Source organism: Nicotiana tomentosiformis, chromosome 1, assembly GCF_000390325.3.
Source record: "Nicotiana tomentosiformis chromosome 1, ASM39032v3, whole genome shotgun sequence".
In the NCBI taxonomy this organism is placed as follows: domain Eukaryota; kingdom Viridiplantae; phylum Streptophyta; class Magnoliopsida; order Solanales; family Solanaceae; genus Nicotiana; species Nicotiana tomentosiformis.
In genome coordinates, this window is record NC_090812.1 from 94,196,309 (window position 1) to 94,214,313 (window position 18,005).

The window sequence follows — 18,005 nt, forward strand, 5'->3', positions numbered from 1 at the left end:
CGCAAGTGCGACATTTTTGGGCGCAGATGCGACCACTGGTCAAGCTGCCCTGTTCCACAAATGCGAGCTTTGTCTCGCAAATGCGAGATCGCAGGTGCGAAAATATAGGTCGCAGATGCGAAAATGCTGTACAGAATACATAAAATCAGGTCTTAGCCATTTTTGCTCATTTTTGAGTTTCAATTCTTGGATTTGGGCGATTTCAAGGGGGATTTTCACGACTTTGAATTGGGTAAGTGTTCTTTAACCAAAAGTGATTATATTTCGCAAATCCATGTCTATATTCATCATTTATTTCGGATTTAGATGGAAGAAATTTGAATTTTTGTAAAACTTTCCAAAAACGAAAATTTAGATTTGAAGGTCCATTTGACATCTAAATTGGATAATTTTTATATGGTTGAACTCGTAGCAGAAGGTATTCGGATTTCGCGAGTTTTTCTGGGATTTGAGATGTGGGTTCCACTGTCGAATATTTTAATAAATTTTAGATTTGTATCCAAAAATTTAGTAAATTCATATGGAATTAATTCATATGATTAGTATTGAATATATCGAATTGTTTGTGAATAGATTTGAAGCTTTCAGAGATAAATTTGAAAGAAAAAGCTGTGGTTGAGTAATTGATTGGAATTTGCAAAGCGAGATAAGTGTCGTGGTTAACCTTGACTTGAGAGAATAGAACCTTTAAATTATTTGTTATGTGAAATGCATGTGAGCGACGTATAGGCGAGGTAACGAGTGTCTATACGTCGTGAAATTAATTGTTTGCTTGCTTACTTGAAAAAACATAAATTATTTTAAATCATAAACTAATTATTATAAAATTGTTTCTCTCTTATTCTTTGTCAAATATTAATTTTTGAATTCCTGCATTAATTGTTACATGCTATTTGAATTGTGTGTTATAATTGTTATTTGATATTTAGCATATTAAATATTAAACTGCCTATTTTTTCCCTGATTTTCATAATAATTTGCTATTTGTCATTGTTTGTTTCGTAATTAAATCATAAGTATTGTATGCTTGTTGTCTTATAATTTTATATTAATTGTTGAATTTATTGAGGAAATTTCTTCTATAAGAATTGGTAAATGGATATATTGGAGGATCGGGTTGCACGCCGCAACAAAATTGATTGAATTGGATATATTGGAGGATCGGGTTGCATGCCGTAACTGACTTATTAAAAAGTCAATATTGGGGGATCGGATTACACGCCACAACAGACTTATTAAAAGTCAATATTAGGGGATCGGATTGCACGCCGCAACAGACTTATTAAAAAGTCTATATATACTTGATTGAAATAAATATATGACAAACTTATTAAAAGGAATATATTGGGAGAGCGGGTTGCACGCTGCAACAGAATTGAATGTGAATATGTTGTGAGAGCGGGTTGCACGTTGCAACAGATTTGATGGAAATGATAATTGGTTACGACTGCTGAATTGGTTTCAATTATTATAAATGAGTTACCTGATTTATTTTTATTATTTGTTTTTGTTACTAATATTGCGTACATGTTAATGTAAGTGACTCGCCTTAGCCTCGTCACTACTTCGTCGAGGTTAGGCTCAGCACTTAGCAGTACATGGGGTCGGTTGTACTGATACTACACTCTGCACTTCTTGTACAGATTTCGGAGTTGGTCCCAGCGGCGTACTATAGTCTTGCTCGGATTTCAGCTACCAGAGGAGACTTGAGGTATAACTGCATGGCGTCCGCAGTTCTGAAGTCCCCGTCTATTTTACTTTAGCTGTGTGTTTATTTCTAGACAGCTTTATTTTATTCAGACTTTTATTTGTATTATTCTAGAAGCTCGTGCACTTGTGACACCAATTCTGGGATGGTATTTAGACATCGTTGTTTTTATGGATTATTCACTATATTTCAGACTTTATTTCCGCATTTGTTCTTTGATTATTAATAAATTTAAAAATAGTTAATATTATTCTAATGTTGGCTTGCCTAGCAAGTGAAATGTTAGCATCATCATGGTCCGAATGTGAGAATTTCGGGTCGTGACATATAGCTCAAATCAGGGGGACAAGATCCCTGAATCAAGATCTTCTTTAATATGAATAAAACACCTCTTGATGGTTGCATAACGGTTAAGCATAAATGCAAAAAAAAATTATAACGGCTGCTCATTGAATGCTGCTTTTCCCAACCGGATCAGATTTCTCGTCCCTGGTTCCAGTGTCTTCGGAACACACTCAGCACCAGTCACATATTTGTAACCGGTGCCATCCATTTGCTGACTCATATTTTATTTGACTTCACCGATGTGTCAATTGTACGAGCATCCACTTGTCATTTATCAATTTTACCCGATACATGAATAAAATTGTACTACTCAGTATTATTAGTGGAATTGTGCTTGTTAGTACACAAAGGGGTTCGGAGAAACACAACAAAAGGCAAGAAAGTATTACTTATAATATATCTAAAGAAAAAATAACAAAAACTAAAGAAAAGGAAAAAAAATTCTCACCTTGCATCTTAAATGCATAATTCCTTCGATGACATTCGATTTAAAAAAATATCTTGAATACATAGCCATACATTATTGTAATACTTGTCATCAACCATATAATAGAGGTAATCATTCAAATATAAATTACTCTTCAAGTCCAATATTAATAGATATGGATACATAAATAAATTTGACTGCTAACACTGAAATAGATACCAAAGTAATTAAATATTTCTTCCATTACATTTTGTGACAGGTGTTTGACTTGATAATTGGTATTGAGTTTAAGAAAATAGAACTCAATATATTAATGATGATGGAAGAAAATAAACATAGTGATTAAAAGAGAAAAAAATATCACGTCAATGTTAAAGAGTGAATAGTTTGATCAACTTAGATTATTCAAAGTTAGAAAAGTTTCAGAAATAATGTTGTGCCAAATATTTTAAAATGTCAAAAATACAGATTGTATTTGTAACTACACAAAAGAATATAAATAAACAAATCGTTAGGCTGGTTCTATTATTTGGCTGCTGTGACTGATTCGTGAGTTGACCAGAAAACGCGGGAGTCCACGGGTATTTCGGTACCCGATTCGTACCCGACCCAATTAATTACCCATTTCCTTTCGTTCAGCTTTCTACCAGAGGCAGACGCTCTTCTTCTTCTTCTGGTCTCAATAGTCTTTTTTCACATATCACACACCACCAAAAATTCCTACTCAAAAGTGCCCTAAAACCCTATAAGCTTTGTGTATACATAAATACAATCTTTACGTATTTATATTTTCTGGGTATTTTCTATTTATAGGAATTAGGCTTTCTTCTACAGGCAAACTCTCAATGGATGATCATGATGACGATTGGGAAATTCTGCTCTCTGCTTTAAAGGGTACTGTTTTTTCAACCGTCTCTGTTTATTTGGCAATTTTTATTATCCGACTAAGTTTAGGGGCTAAATCGAACTAGATTAATTTGTTCTTTAAAATTTAAATTTAGATACTTGGAAACTATGGGAAGAATCATTTTAGTTGTTTCAATTCTTCTCATACATGAAAAATTACATTTTTGAATTCCACTTAGTCTTCTTGAGCCGAGCTTATATCGGAAACAGCCTCTTTACTCCTTCGGGACAGGGGTAAGGTCTGCATATATACTGACCTCCCAGCCCCACTCGTGGGATTTCACTGGGTTGTTATTGTTGTTGTTGTTGTTGTTGTTTTTGTAGTTGTTGTTTTTGGTCAAAATCCACTTACTTTGATTCTTGGAAATAAAGAAATGCCAAATCTTTTGGGACATAGGGGAACAATATGTATTGCTTTTGTGTGTGTGCGTGTGTGTCTGTGTCTGTGTGTGTTTATTTGTGTATTTGCGGACTATGTGTTCTTTGGGCATAATCATGTTGAATCTTGAAATAGATGGTTGTGTGGATATTGAAGAGGAGGAGGAGGAGGAGGAAGAAGAAGAAGAAGAAGAAGAGGAGGAGGGTGATGATGAAGATGTTAACAATGAAAATGTAAAAACAGAATTGGCATGTCCATTTTGTTCAGAAGACTTCGATATGCTTGGATTGTGCTGTCACATTGACAGCGAGCATCGCATGGAGGCAAAGACCGGGGTAAACAATACCTATATTTTCTTTCATTTTCATGTTGGAAGTATTTTTGAATTTTGGTTTTGTCTTCTCTTTAATAATTTTTAGAAGAGAGTTTGCTCTTGAAGGGTTTAAATTAGGATAAGGATAGTCACCTGTTGGATTGAGGCTGTTGTTCACATCTGCCATTGGTGGAGACTTTCTTAAAGGTCATTACTTGTTGATTGTGAAGACACAAAGTCTAGTGGTAGAGTGGCGATTGTTAGGGCAGCTTGCTTTCTTGAATGTCTCGAACTTTTAGATTAATTGGTTGTATCAGGTAGAGTTTGAGTATCACCTACCTATTATTAAAAAAAAAAAATCCATGTACTCGTGAGAAAAGAAGTCAGATGCATGTGAGAGTGTGGTGCAAACCTAAATAAATAAAATGTTCCTTCAATATGACCAAGAAGCACAGAACTATCCACTTTTCGAGCAAATGAGAGGGTTTTGGGAGAAAGGTGATTTTTATTTGATTTACACTGAGCTGGAACCTCCAAAAAGTACCTTTTTCTCTATTTGATGATTCCTATTAGGACGAAACTAACTGCAACTTTTCAATTATTGCAGTTCGTGCCTGAGTTTTGTAATCCTAGGAATTTGATACAAAAACATTCAATTGGTTTGGCATATTTGCATACTGTCTCAATCTGAGATATGTTTGCTTATAACGAACAGTAGTACTTCAGTGTTGTGTGAAATTATCTTATGGCCATTGTATTTTCAGCCTTAATCTTTTGAAGTCTGAATTTCTTATGATCTGTGTTTCTTTATCTCCAGATATGTCCTCTATGTGCTGTCAAGGTGCGAACGAATATGGCTACACATGTCATCGTGCAACATGAAAGTATACTAAAAATATCCTTCACTTCCTTTATTCCAATTTATCAGCTTTACATGGTCAGGTTAAGTGTAGGAGTTATTGACTTTTCATAGCTGGTTGTAAGAGAATAGCAAATCAAGTTTCGTAGTTGTTCTTTATAGTCAATTGGGAAGATAATATAGAAATTTCTGTGTTGGGTGAGTCTGGATTAGCGAGCTTGATATTTGTTTATATAGTGAACTGGAATGCAGTAGCTTCTCAATTTTGCTCTGTGTGTTGTCTAATTCATAACTTCTAACATGTTCATCAATCATTATGCTTAATGAAAGGTAGTGGCAGATGCCTTCCTTTTTATAATTAAATATTATTAATAAAGCGACACTAAGGTAGCGTTGCTGCTTCCAAATGTTATTAACTTTGCCCTCTTTCCCTTATCCGAAAAAGAAAAAAAAAACTTGCCAACTTTCATGTTTATTGGTTTATCTGAGTTATTTCCTTGAGCATGATTCTGCATCAATCATTGTTTTAGGAGAAATGTTATATTTTGTTTATCATATGAGCATGTGGAGCTATAAGGTGATTTACCTTAACAAACCTTAAGCTCTCAGTAAAAAGAAACTTCAAAATGGTGGATCTTTCTCGGCCTTATCCTTACTGAGGAAAGAGTTGCTGAGTGCTTATTTGGAAAAGAAGTCCAGCCATGTCACTCCTTCCTCTAATACGGCAACCAACCAGTTACTGTTATCATTTGTCGGCAATCAGCAGCCTTCCAAAAGATTTCATACAAGACAATCCTGCACTTCAGCTGAAGCAAGTTCATCTGTAAACAGCCTAGATGACCATGTTAGTGAAAGGTAAGAAGGTTATTATGATTTAATTTCAACAGTTTGGTCATGGTTCTATGTGTTACCTCTCATCATCTGCCAACACCAAATGGCACTGATCACGATGATGAAAAAGGACAAATTAGTGGACAAAAGAAAGCTGGATATATAGGAGTAGGCACACTCAACTCAATTTCTTCCATTTGTTAGAAGCCTGTCCTTTATCAATTATTGTCATTGCAAACTAATTGAAGAACAACAGCTTGTAACTAAATTCGAACTTAGAACCAGACTTGATCTGATCACTGGAGACAACCGAAGCACACAAGCTCGATAGATAGCTAACTAGTTATAGTTTCGTTCATCTGGCAATGATAAGTTCCTCATACTTTTGCTTGGTTAAATTTCATTAAATGTGATCGTTCATGGAAACAATGATTAATGTGCATAGAGCATTGTTGCTTGACTTTGCTTTTGATTGCTGCTGATTATACTTGTATGCATCGCATCTCTGGATTATGCAAGAAGTGACCTTGGCAGTAAGTTCGATTAATTCGAGAACTGAGGTGTCCTTAGAAATTTTGCCTATGCTGGATATGTAGTGCTTTACATATATCTGAAATTGTGAGAGAAAACCTAGTTTAACAATTTGTAGGGAATATAATAGGAACATCAATGCATGATTGCCAAGTTTTTGGATTTTGTTATTCCCTTGCTAAGGAAAATGCTGTAGTTCCATTTGCTAATAGTTAAAAAAGCTTCACTCAGAAGGCTTCTAAAATCAAGCCAACTTCGAGAATTCATGGAACCATTTCTTTTTGGGGGGTCATTTCTCCCAAATTTTATTACTTTGTTATCACAGGTGAACAATAGGGCAATAAAAAAAAGGTCATTTAAGCATTCTTCTCAAAAAATTGTCAGGAAGACACTGTATCACCATTTATTTTTATCCCCTTCAATCTGATTAGCACCAGGAGCACGCCAAGGTTAATTCTGATACCTGATGCTTTCATCCAACGGTTCTCTCCTTTTCTCTTACTATATATGTAACAAGATCTTTCTTGATCTTCATCATCCTTCTTCACTTTGTCCTTTCCCTTTAATGCCTTCCCTTTTCTGATTTATCTAGTCATTTTGAACGATATTTCATTTAGCCCTACAAAAACGTTTTCCTGAGCCAAACCTTGAGTGACATAGAAGCTGGTTATTTTTCTGATGTTGTTTTCCTTCAATTAGCAAGATCAGTGTTTGTTTCATGAGTAACTCAAGCATAGGTGGCAAAAAATGATTGTTTTGAAATGAACATAGCAGGACATACCACATTGTTTTAAGTGTCCATGGCACTGAATTTGGAACTTGAATTGTGTAGAGAACTTTAGATGTATCTTTTCCTGAATGCTTGCTAAATGTTATTCTAGGAAAGCACGTATTATCCTTTTGATTTCTTGCTACCTCCTAACTTACATTTGCCTGGATGGTAAAAGTTGACTCTTTTCATTTTAATCAAATCCTTGTCAAAGAAGGTCCCAACCGTTTCCTTCAATGGACAAGGATCAGGAAGAGAAGTTCCAGAGATCTGAATTTGTAAAAGGACTATTGCTCTCCACCATACTCGAAGACTATTTATGAGACTGAACATCAATGCTTCTTTTCCATTATTTGGATACTGGCACAGAAGCTCTTTGAAGATGCTCCGCGAAATATGATGATTAATTTATTAGCAGCTAGAAGCTGTTGGTTGGAGTTAAAGCAGTGTTCACCTTGTAGTTGACTTGCTCCCTGCTGTGACAAAGATATGTCCGGTTAACATGCTTTAACACAATTCTTTCAATTAAAGTGACTTCAGCGTGCTATTTCTCTTTCTTTGTTTCCCTCTTAGCTGATGTAGCTTATACTACATCATGCACTTGACTATCCGTGACTGGAAACAGAAATTCTTCATTCATATAGTCAAGATCCAAAAGGACTAATTATGAAGTAGCATTTTTACGGTCATTGTCACATTTTGCAAAAGAAATTACATGTCATTCATTGAATTGCTCATGTGCAAGTTTCTTCAGCTTTACATTGCTTCATGCTATTTTATCCTCGTATAGTCAAAAAGCAGAGTGAATAATGTAGATCGTTTGAGAATTATGTAACATGAGTTGTACATGTTGAGATGGGGAAGACATGGAAGTTATCGCGGAATAGGTAGATTATCAAAGACTACTAATTTAGGATTGGCTACTCAAACAGTGACATCCAGCAAACGACTCCAATATGTGGCTATCATGGAGAATGGGTACTAATAATTATATCGGACAAAGAATGATGAATTCTCCCTTTCTCTTGTCTTCAAAAGACTGACTTACTACGTTGATCGAGCTTTACTATTTCTTTTGGACAAAGTTTTGCTGCCTTCTGACCCTCATTTTGTTGTACAGAGAGTTTAAAATGTTATTGTGATTCTTCCTTATAATAAAAACAAAACAAAAAAGAATTAGTGATGGTAGAAAGAGCACTTTGAAAATATCACTCCAATTCAATTTGATTAGTCCATGAAGTCTTCAGGTTTCTATATCAAACGATGTTAAACATCTTGTGATATTCTAAATGCGAAGGAAGCCATATGACCTTTTAACACGGTACAATTTCTTTCACTGGAATAAGTATTGAGAGTAACTCTGAGTTATGATATTGTAACATTTTACCAAATCTTTAATGTTTTGAATTAGAAAATGCCGCCAACCAGATTGTGTCAACATCATAGCATTAGGAACACTTTGTATAATCCGATGTCTTTTCTTCAAATGGCCGAACTCTCACAAATAAGTTGTTGGGAGTTAGTTATTATATTGGAATTAGTACGAAATTTGGCACCAAGTTTTCTTTGCCTGATATTGTTCTGATCTCATCAACCTTCAACCGACAAAAATAAATAGGGAGAATCCTACAAATAAGTTTTGTTTCCTTCTCATGCTTCCATTACTTTTTGCGACTTGAATATGAAACTGGTTAGCTTCTCATTCTCGTTTGTTCTACTGCTTCCAACTATGGTTATCCGAGAGATGGGAGTAGAATTTATAAGAAAAATGTTATTGAAAAAGAAGTTGAATAAACTCTATACCCTAAACTATATAATCACAGGAACAAGTCTTTACGAATTCAAAACCATCTTCGAGGTCATGAAGAAAATTGTTTTCTTACACCTAAAGCTTCACCATTGTAACAAACCCAATCCACAAAATTATATGGTTAATGAAGAAATTGATACCTAAATCTGAGGTACAAGTGGATAAACCATTACCTATACTAGCACACTTATCCATTGCAGTTCCCACTTCACTTGTCATTGTCATGAGAACCAGATTCCCTTGCAAAGAAAAACCACCTCCTATGCACCCTTTCAGTTAAGACTACGCATTCAAGAAAAGAGAAACTAAATTAAAAAAAATGACCCATTTAATTTGATCATAACCTATAATGAATAGCAACAGATTTGTCATCAACACAAACTCAGGAAGTACTCAGCTGCATATGCTGCTCTTGGCATAACTTCTATTGAAGTTTGGTAATAGTACTTCGTACCATAGACTAGAGTCCAGGCAGTTTTGAAACTGGGGTCTACTCAATGCCTATGAAGATCCAAAGATGTGAATTAAGAATATAAGGAAACAAATCATGAGATTGCAATTTCAGGAACACAACGTACTGGTTGTATGAATTTGACAAACTATAACAAATATTTCTATCAATTTTTATGTGCAATCTGAAAATACAGGTTCCAAATCTTTCGTCACTATCACTTGTCAAGAACTTCTGCTCCTGACTCAACAAAGACAACAGGCCTATCCATATCAGAAGATTATATTTTATCCACCCCAGCAAAGTAAAGAAGGCAGGGTAATGAGGAGTCCTGCCACATTTCAGGAAACAATCATAAAGTACAAAGCAGCAGCTTTTCCACTGTGAGCGTCAAATAGACTCACTGAGAGTTATCACGCCCATCCGATCTTTTTCTCCCTCAATCCAATACAAAAACCTTCCACACCAAAATGGAAGGCTTAATGGAGATATGGATCTTTGACCAAGATTGGTCAAAATCTGGGGTTTTAGATCTCAAAACTTTTTAACCAAACTGACAATCTAAATTTCTCCCCATTATCAGCAAAAACGTAGGAGCTTCAACAGCTGGATCATCTCCATGGAGAATAGTGCACACGGAAAAACTGATAATCGGGAAGGATAACCTGCAAGCGCCGAAGCCAACTGTCTGCAGCTTGCAATAGTGAATCTTCTTGCTCGGATTCATGAGGTCCACATGGACTCAAGATTGACCCTTTCAGTTTGTATGTGGCAAGGCCAAAGACTGGTAAAGAAATTCTTGAGTATGCATTTACATTGCCAAGAACTTTCCTGCCAGTTGCACCATGGTAGCGTGGCTGAACTGTACTCAGAGCTAAGAAAATGACAGAAACATTACTTCAGAAGAAGCACTAGGAAGTAGAAGCACACATGCATACAACAAATACATAAATCTGTCTGTTTGCACACAAAGGGTGGACATACCTCTGGATTGTGTGGACAAAGAATGAAAGGTTAAGAAAGAAGCGTCCAGATCCCGCAACGTGGGACCCATGGGTATTCTATATATTGGATACCTACAACACACTTGCAGCAGTCACAAACTAAAATGCAAAATAAGAGCTTCAAATATCCTCATCGTGTTGCAAATTACTCTAAGTTCTACAGGGTTGTAAACATACCAAGCTACAGAAATCCAACTAGAAGGCAGTAAATCACAGCTCCTGCACTTCTTCAGCACTGGAAATTGAGATGCCAGAACTGCTATCTGAAAAAGAAGATATGAATGCAGAACAAAACACACATTTAGGACAAAGAAGTGATTCGTTTCAAACACTAATAAATGATGTACCTTGTCAGCCAATGGTCTTCGATGGTGTGGTTGCTCCTGTTCCAAATACTCGAACAAGAGCACCCCAAGAGAATTCGAAATTTCAGCTTCATCGCTCGATGAACCCGTGACAGACTTGTCCCTCAATGATAGTCTATTTAGTCGCTGGGCATTTTGATTTACAAGGCTGTGCTGGTTCCACCGCCCATCAGAAGAGGATTTGGACCGCCTCTCTTCACAGTCACTGCTTCCACCACTACTGGTCTCCCTTGATGAGTCAGCATCACCCTCTTCACCAGGCCTCCTGGATAAAACAAAAGGAACACAAGATAAAAGGTAGATTCATGTTAAAATGCCCAACTGTGCCAGGTGAAGTTTTCTTTAGGTGAAAGAAAGAAACATTAGCTAAAATATCCAATTATTATTCACAATAACAGACAATAATCGCAATCAGTTAATCGGCTTGGACCAAACACATTAATATCTTTTTCTGACAAGTAAAAATCATAATATGTTGACAAGCTTCTTCTTCGATTTACTATTTCTGGAGAAAAGGTCCACATAAGTGCTAAAAGAACAAGTCTCACCATCAAATAAGGAAGATGCACCAAGTACCAAGTTACTTTAGCCACTTTAGTAGCTCAAGAGGGTGTCTACAGTTCCGAAGCTAACCCTGTTTCTCACTGAACAATTTTCAGGTGCTGCTCCAGGTTCCCATCTCACAAGTATCATAATAAAACTAAAACCCCAGAACATTGGAAACCTGCACTAATTTGGCATGTGTGTTTCATTACCACGAAATGGTAATATCATGAAACAGATCATCAATCTCTAACATCAACCATTCTACTAGCCTATGGAAAGTGCCAAACAGATAAAAAGTCTCAAGTTGTCTATGCAAAATTTTCCTTGAAACCAAAAGGTTTAGTTTCAGAAAAGGGAATAGCAGCACCAAGATGAGTTGCAGAAGAAATTAGTTCAGAAACTTGTGAAATTGCTGGTGCCTTCAAAAAGGTACATCCACCATTTACCAAGCAAGGGATCACCGAATAGCCTATCCAGGTAAGCCTGTAGGGTAAAGTACACCCGCATTTTAACACACCCTCAACACAGCAGAAAGATATTAATAGCAAAATAAGGAGAGAGAACCATGCATTTACTTCGAAACTGGCGATAATCCAATTGGTTAAAAATGTTTTAAATGGTTAGAGAGATGACGCGAAAGATGTTAAAATATCGCTATTAGTTAAGTAATAATGAAGCTTAAAGGGCATCCAGAGTAGAGTCTCAACAATGTTCAGACAAGTCATGCAATGTGAGAAAAGAAGTTGTGGTTGCAACATAAACAAAATGTTAATGTATCATTTTACATTATAACTTTTTCAGATTAACAAGTATCATTATAAGGAACAGAAATTACAAGCAGCGTGCACAACTGACCAGGAATTCATTCAAAGATCAAATGGAACTTTGATTTATTAATGGAAAGCAGTATTATCAAAGGCGAAAAGCGCAAAAAAGCTCTAAGGTCCGCTGAGGCTTTAAGCGCAAAGCGCAAATAAAGCGTGGGCTTTAATGAAAAAAGGCGCAACTTGAGAAAAATTAAAAATGTGTATACGTAGCGGTAGTCCAAGACTAATAATTATAAGCATGAATAACAAATATATGAACAAGAAATTGAAAAAAATTTACGAGAAAGTGAAATATCAATTGTTTAATGTCGCCTTTTCAGGATTACATTCATTGGCAAGGAAAAATATGCCTTAGAGCCTTGATGCGACACTAAAGCGCACACAAAACGAGGCGAAGCGCTCAACATGTTTTGAGCCTTGCTTCAGGGCTTAAGTGCGCCTTTGACAACACTGATGGAAAGAGCCATCTAAACACAGGGATGACTGCTGCTTAATTACTCCAGGTTCTGCAAGAAGTTCTTTCCACAAAGCAAGATGTAAGCAGATTTTATTCAAGTCCATGTTGGATCTGCCACTATTGGAACACAACAACTTCAACTAGTAGAATATAATCATATTACCTATACTCCCTCCGTTCCAATTTATGTGAACTTGTTTGACTGGGAACGGAGTTTAAGAAAAAATAAAGACTTTTGGAATTTGAAGTCCTAAACAAGTCAAAAAGGGGCCCAGAGTATTTGTGTGGTTATAAAAGCTTCTCATTAAGGGTAGAATTGTAAGTTTAAGCTAAATTGTTTCCAAATTTAGAAAGGGGTCATTCTTTTTGGAACGGACCAAAAAGGAAATATGTTCACATAAATTGGAACGGAGGGAGTAGTATTTTTTTATTGTATTACCTAATATATTTATTTTATTAACAACACAAGCTTGAGTGCGCGGTGAGTATGATCAAGAGGGAGCAAGCCAGCGAAACACAGCTTCACTGCTACTTATTACACTTCAGAGAGATATTTTCACACAGGCAAAGGTTTTTTTTTTGTAGGGGGCTGATAAATGAGAACCAGCAAATGCAAGTAACCAAGAGCACATTAAGTGAAATGTGAAGGCTCTATTGATGTCATTTGAGTATATTAACTAGTGTTTTATTATTTTTGATTAGTATATTAAATCATATGAGTATACTAACTAATGTTGTACTTAAGAAATAAGCTCCCATAATGGAGAAGACCAGGAACCATAGAGGCCTTTAAGGACGGGGAAATTCTCACTAAGGATGTTGCAGGTCTCAGTTTTCTGTTATGATTTATCTTTGTCGGTCTAGACTTCAGGAGCTTTTAACTTTTGTGCCAGCTCAGATTCGGAGCAAAAATTAAAAACTATTTAATACCAACAATCAAATACCATCAGCGAGGTAGATTTAAGCTAAGTCGCGGACTCTTCGTTTTTGATGCTGCACCCGTCTCGACACGGGATGGGAGCGGGATACGTCCCGGTTTTGGTCAACTAACTTCGGATACTTTGACTTGAGTCCATCGACAAATTTTTTTATTTTTATTTTTATTTTTATTTTTGGAGGGGTTGACATTTTGATTTTTCAAAATTAAAAATAAAACAGATTTAAGACATGGGAAATGGCATACCTTCAATATTGTAGTACTTTTGTCTCATATTATGCTGCTTTGTGTTTGAGAAAAACCAAGAATCCAAGGGATCGTGTTCTGAGTTCGAACTTCTGGTAAACAGTAGCAGCGATATAGATGGAGAGTTGGTGGAACGCCTTGAATGGCTTTCTTTTTCTCTTTATAGCTCTATTTTTTATAATTTTGAATTTTTTTATCCGAATCCCCGCACCCATATCCATACCTGGATCCGCACCCCCAAATCTTAAAATTTAGATTTGCCGAATCTGACACTCGGATACGTGCCTGTATCAGATGCCTGCACCCGAGTCCGAGCAACTTAGGATTTAAGGCATCCATCAAATTTGTTACCTTAATCCATTCTCTAAGGTAGAATATGCAAGACATACTTTTTTTTCTTTTTGATAAGGTAAGATATTATTGATGAACAAGAAGAACTAAGAAAGTGCTACACAACCACTAAGAATATGCAAGACATACTTGTAGTTTACTAGTATAGAAAGAACTCCATAAAATTATAGCATATGGTTAGAATGCACGTTAGCTAAACCCTAAACAATTTAACACCACCGAGAACCATCAACAAGGTAAATCGTAAATAATTTAATGCAACCATCAAGTTGATACTCTCAATATACTCTTGTCTATTTAATGCACCTATCAAGTTGGTACTCTCAATTTTCTTCAACAAGCAGCATAAAGCTTTCAATGAATCACATTACACTTCCACAAAATGCATACGAAATATCCCTCCAAGAGTTAGAGGCCGTGGATAGATGATATGGACAAAATAACAGACTGCAATATAAAACAGTCAACCATCACATGCAATTTAGTAAACGTTGTAAGCTATCAAAAAGAATAAATCGCTATCCTAAGCAAAATTATGAAATAATTTCATTAAAAAGCAAAATTATGAAACAACTACCCCTTAGCTTCTATTTTAAGGCATCATTTGCAATGAAAATATATTTCCATAAATGACTACCAAATAGCAGTGTCTTAAACTACACTTCAACGTCATAAAATCCATGATTACATGTGAATCATATTCCCTCTGAAGATTCTATTCATCCTAATCATCTCAACATCCCATTTGCGGCATATAGAGTTATTAAAGTCTCTCATAAGGGGGGTGATTTCAACAACATAGGAAAAAGAACAACCAATTTTGGAGCATTTTTATTGCAATGGTTCTTTTAAGAGCGTTTTGTGGCAATGGAACAATAATAATATCTTCATCTCAAGGAATTAGCCAAGTGAAACAGTGAACTCAATGCACGTCCAAGTTAAAGCTTGTGAGTCTATGTTCTAATCCGCTCAATATCTTCATCGTTTGTTCCGAATATTTTTGGATGTTATAGCGAAGTGTTGTTATAGAGAACATATATTATAACATAACATAAGAATTGGTTCCGGAAAAGCTTGGCTTTTATAGTGAAGTGTTGTTATATAGGGATGCTCTTATAGAGAGGTCTGACTGTATATTTTTTTGTAACCCACTCAAACTGAACTAAGCAATTGAAAAATTATGAAGCATAGCTAAAGTGGATGCCAATTCAGATGGCAAGCAGAATAAGCATTCCGAGAAATGGTGAATAATTATAGACCAATAAAAAGACTAATTAGCACGAAAATAGAAAAAGAACATCAAAGGTTGGCTTACCTAAAGCGTGAAGATGGCTTAGATGGATCTACATACAACTGGATGCCGGATAAGAAAGGAACATAATACTGTATAATTGAGTCTTTCCCATTCAACAATAGTGGTACGCCCACTCCATAGACACTCCACTCACTAAAAGCTTCCCAGAGATCCCCAAGGCAATAATAGGGATTTGACTCTGCTTCCCTAGTTCTATGGCCTCTTACATTCACCTGTCCATACAAAGCTTGATAAATTGATAAATATTCTTCATTTTGATGCTATTCATTCTTAATGCAACAAATAAATCGCAAAATTAATGCATATCGGTCAAAAAATAAATCACACTTGATTCCTAAACGTGAGAAATGTGAAGAAAACATAAAATCTTGAAATCTAAACCAGAAATCTTAAAATCTTGAAAGCAAATCAAACAGCATTTGCTTCCTAAATATGAGAACAACAACTACTACCTTTACTATAACTATTACTCCTAAATCACAAACTGGTTTGGCTAATATGATTCTTCAATATCCATTCCACTCCAAATATAAAAGAGGAACGTTAATGAAAATAAAAACTTGAAATCTATAAGCAGCTCTCGCCTCATATGCAAGCAAGGACAATAGTTTGAGCAGAGCAAAATGAAAAAGCAAAATCCTGCTACTATAAAGATTGTGTTACTTATAAATAAAAATAAAAAAAACGACTGCTAGTAACTTATAACTTAGAAATAACTGAAACACCTCTTATACCTCAGAAAAATGCAGGGCGGGCACGAAGGGAGTAACAGATTCAATCAAACTATCCAAATTAGTAACATTTACTGGCGGCGGCCGTGGCGGCGAAGCAGCGGAGCAAACGGAGGGCGTTTTCGACAATGTCGTAGTCGAATCGTCCGAGTCCGTCCGGTTCCCAGGCGCCTCAGCTTTATTAGCTGCTCTCTGCAACTGCTGCTGCTGCTGCTGTTGCTGTTTCTGTAACTGCTGCTGCTGTTGCTGTTGTAATAGCATCTGCTGGTGCCGGCGCATAGCAGGAGGATTGTAGAATCGGTCACCGCCATGACTCCGCGACACCGCGAAGCTTCCAGAACCAGCCATTATTACTCCCAAATTTGTGTGTGTAGTTAATTGAGCTCAAACTCTTAAAGAGTCTAATATGGTGAAATTAAGTTAGTGACAATTGATAGATTTGTGAAATGGGATAGAATTGAAGTGTGGAAATATCAAAATCTGCGGGTTTACTTGATTAGGGTTTTGGAGGTTTTTGGATGTTGAAACTTGTTCGCATCAATGACTTGTTGATTTTTCGGAGTTTCTGAAGGCGAAAACTAAAAGAAAAATAAATTTTTAAAAGACAAAAAAACAAAAGGAAAAATGAAAATAGGAGCCCGAGTTGTGGAGAGGAGAAAAGGGGTTTGAGCTTTCACTTTCATGTGCAGTCGTTCTGTGACGCGTGTATTACTCTTGGCCTTCAACCAATTAGAGACACTGTGATGGCCCGTGTTTTACCCCCTCGCTACTTGAATATTCCCATGTGCCCTTTTGGTTCTCGGGTTTTTGCCACAAGTTTTTTCTTCAACTTTTCTGTTTGTTGACTCCAACCTACTGAACCTCTCCTAATTTATGACGTGATAAGAAGAAGAAAGAAATTTGCAATCGAGCCAATTTTTTTTACTTCTCTCGGTACCATGATGTTGAGTCATCTTGTGCTTACCTAATAATCACCTAGTATTTTCTCCCTTCACTAAAATTTGAATCCGAAATTTCTCTACTTATGTCACAAGAGTCATTATTAGAGAATCTAGTTGGAACTTGCTAAGTACAATGCGAGCCCGTATATACACTGGTTCGCATGACTCACTCTCACACTATCATATATAGTGTATAGGGTAAAATTGATTTATATTAAATGATCGAACGATAGTGTGACACGTGAAATCGAAGATAGGTAAAAAATAAATTGCGTAGTAATCGGGACCGAGAACAATAGCTGCAAGTGACATCAGGCTGACCCCGAGGGAAACATGATCAACGTGAGTAGAATCAAATACTTGCCATCGGAAAGTATTTAATGAATAATATTTCCTGGCATTAAATGGACAGTTGTTTCAGAGAATATTTGCATTCATAAAATACAGTTACATATTCATCAATGGCTCCCTTTATTGTCATTTAAGAGAGGCTCGATCCTAGGATCTTGTTTACCTAAATCTAGCTATAAATAGCAGGCTCAACAGCCATTGTAGGACAACGAAATCTTTGAAAAAACTTATGCTACATTTTGTTCTTAAGCTAAAGAAAATAACGTTATTTTTTGTTTGTATTGCTCTTACTTCTATCATTGGAAGCATTGCTCTCGGAGTCAGGCTTTCCATTTCTTTCGAGTCTAACCGCTAAGTCTTATTTTTAATCTAATTTATTTATCATTTTAGATCAAATCAGTTCGCTTGTCTATAAACCACGTAACAAATTTAGCTGTACCGTTTTACGGGTAAACAGTTTGGCGCCCACCGTGGGGCTTAGACAGCTGCATAATTGAGTTGGTCCTTGCGGCTATTACTAACTTGTTTGATTATTTGTTTCTTAGAAAAAAATCGAAAATGGAAGCTAACAATGTCAACATCGCAAACAACGTTGAGGGACATGA

At 36.1% G+C, this 18,005-nt stretch overlaps 2 protein-coding genes across 3 annotated transcripts; one reads left to right on the forward strand and one right to left on the reverse strand.

The window, feature by feature from the left end:
- Positions 1–3,031: 3,031 nt before the first annotated feature.
- LOC104111210 (protein DEHYDRATION-INDUCED 19 homolog 3-like) lies at positions 3,032–7,798 on the forward strand. 2 transcript variants are annotated; one of them, XM_070187868.1, is made up of 5 exons: positions 3,032–3,374; positions 3,901–4,100; positions 4,896–4,971; positions 5,537–5,792; positions 7,283–7,798. In XM_070187868.1, exons 1-5 carry the CDS (start codon positions 3,326–3,328, stop codon positions 7,389–7,391), a joined length of 690 nt encoding a protein of 229 aa, XP_070043969.1. In that variant the 5' UTR covers positions 3,032–3,325; the 3' UTR covers positions 7,392–7,798. The 2 variants fall into 2 exon arrangements, with proteins under 2 accessions (XP_070043969.1, XP_070043970.1); XM_070187869.1 differs by having other exon boundaries at positions 3,036–3,374; positions 7,286–7,798.
- A 1,613-nt stretch (positions 7,799–9,411) lies between these two features.
- Positions 9,412–16,688, reverse strand: LOC104111211 (uncharacterized). The gene is made up of 6 exons (XM_009620860.4): positions 16,112–16,688; positions 15,378–15,589; positions 10,681–10,963; positions 10,511–10,596; positions 10,314–10,405; positions 9,412–10,203 (listed from the first exon to the last, which is right to left on the reverse strand). Exons 1-6 carry the CDS (start codon positions 16,454–16,456, stop codon positions 9,941–9,943), a joined length of 1,281 nt encoding a protein of 426 aa, XP_009619155.1. The 5' UTR covers positions 16,457–16,688; the 3' UTR covers positions 9,412–9,940.
- Between the last annotated feature and the right edge of the window lie 1,317 nt (positions 16,689–18,005).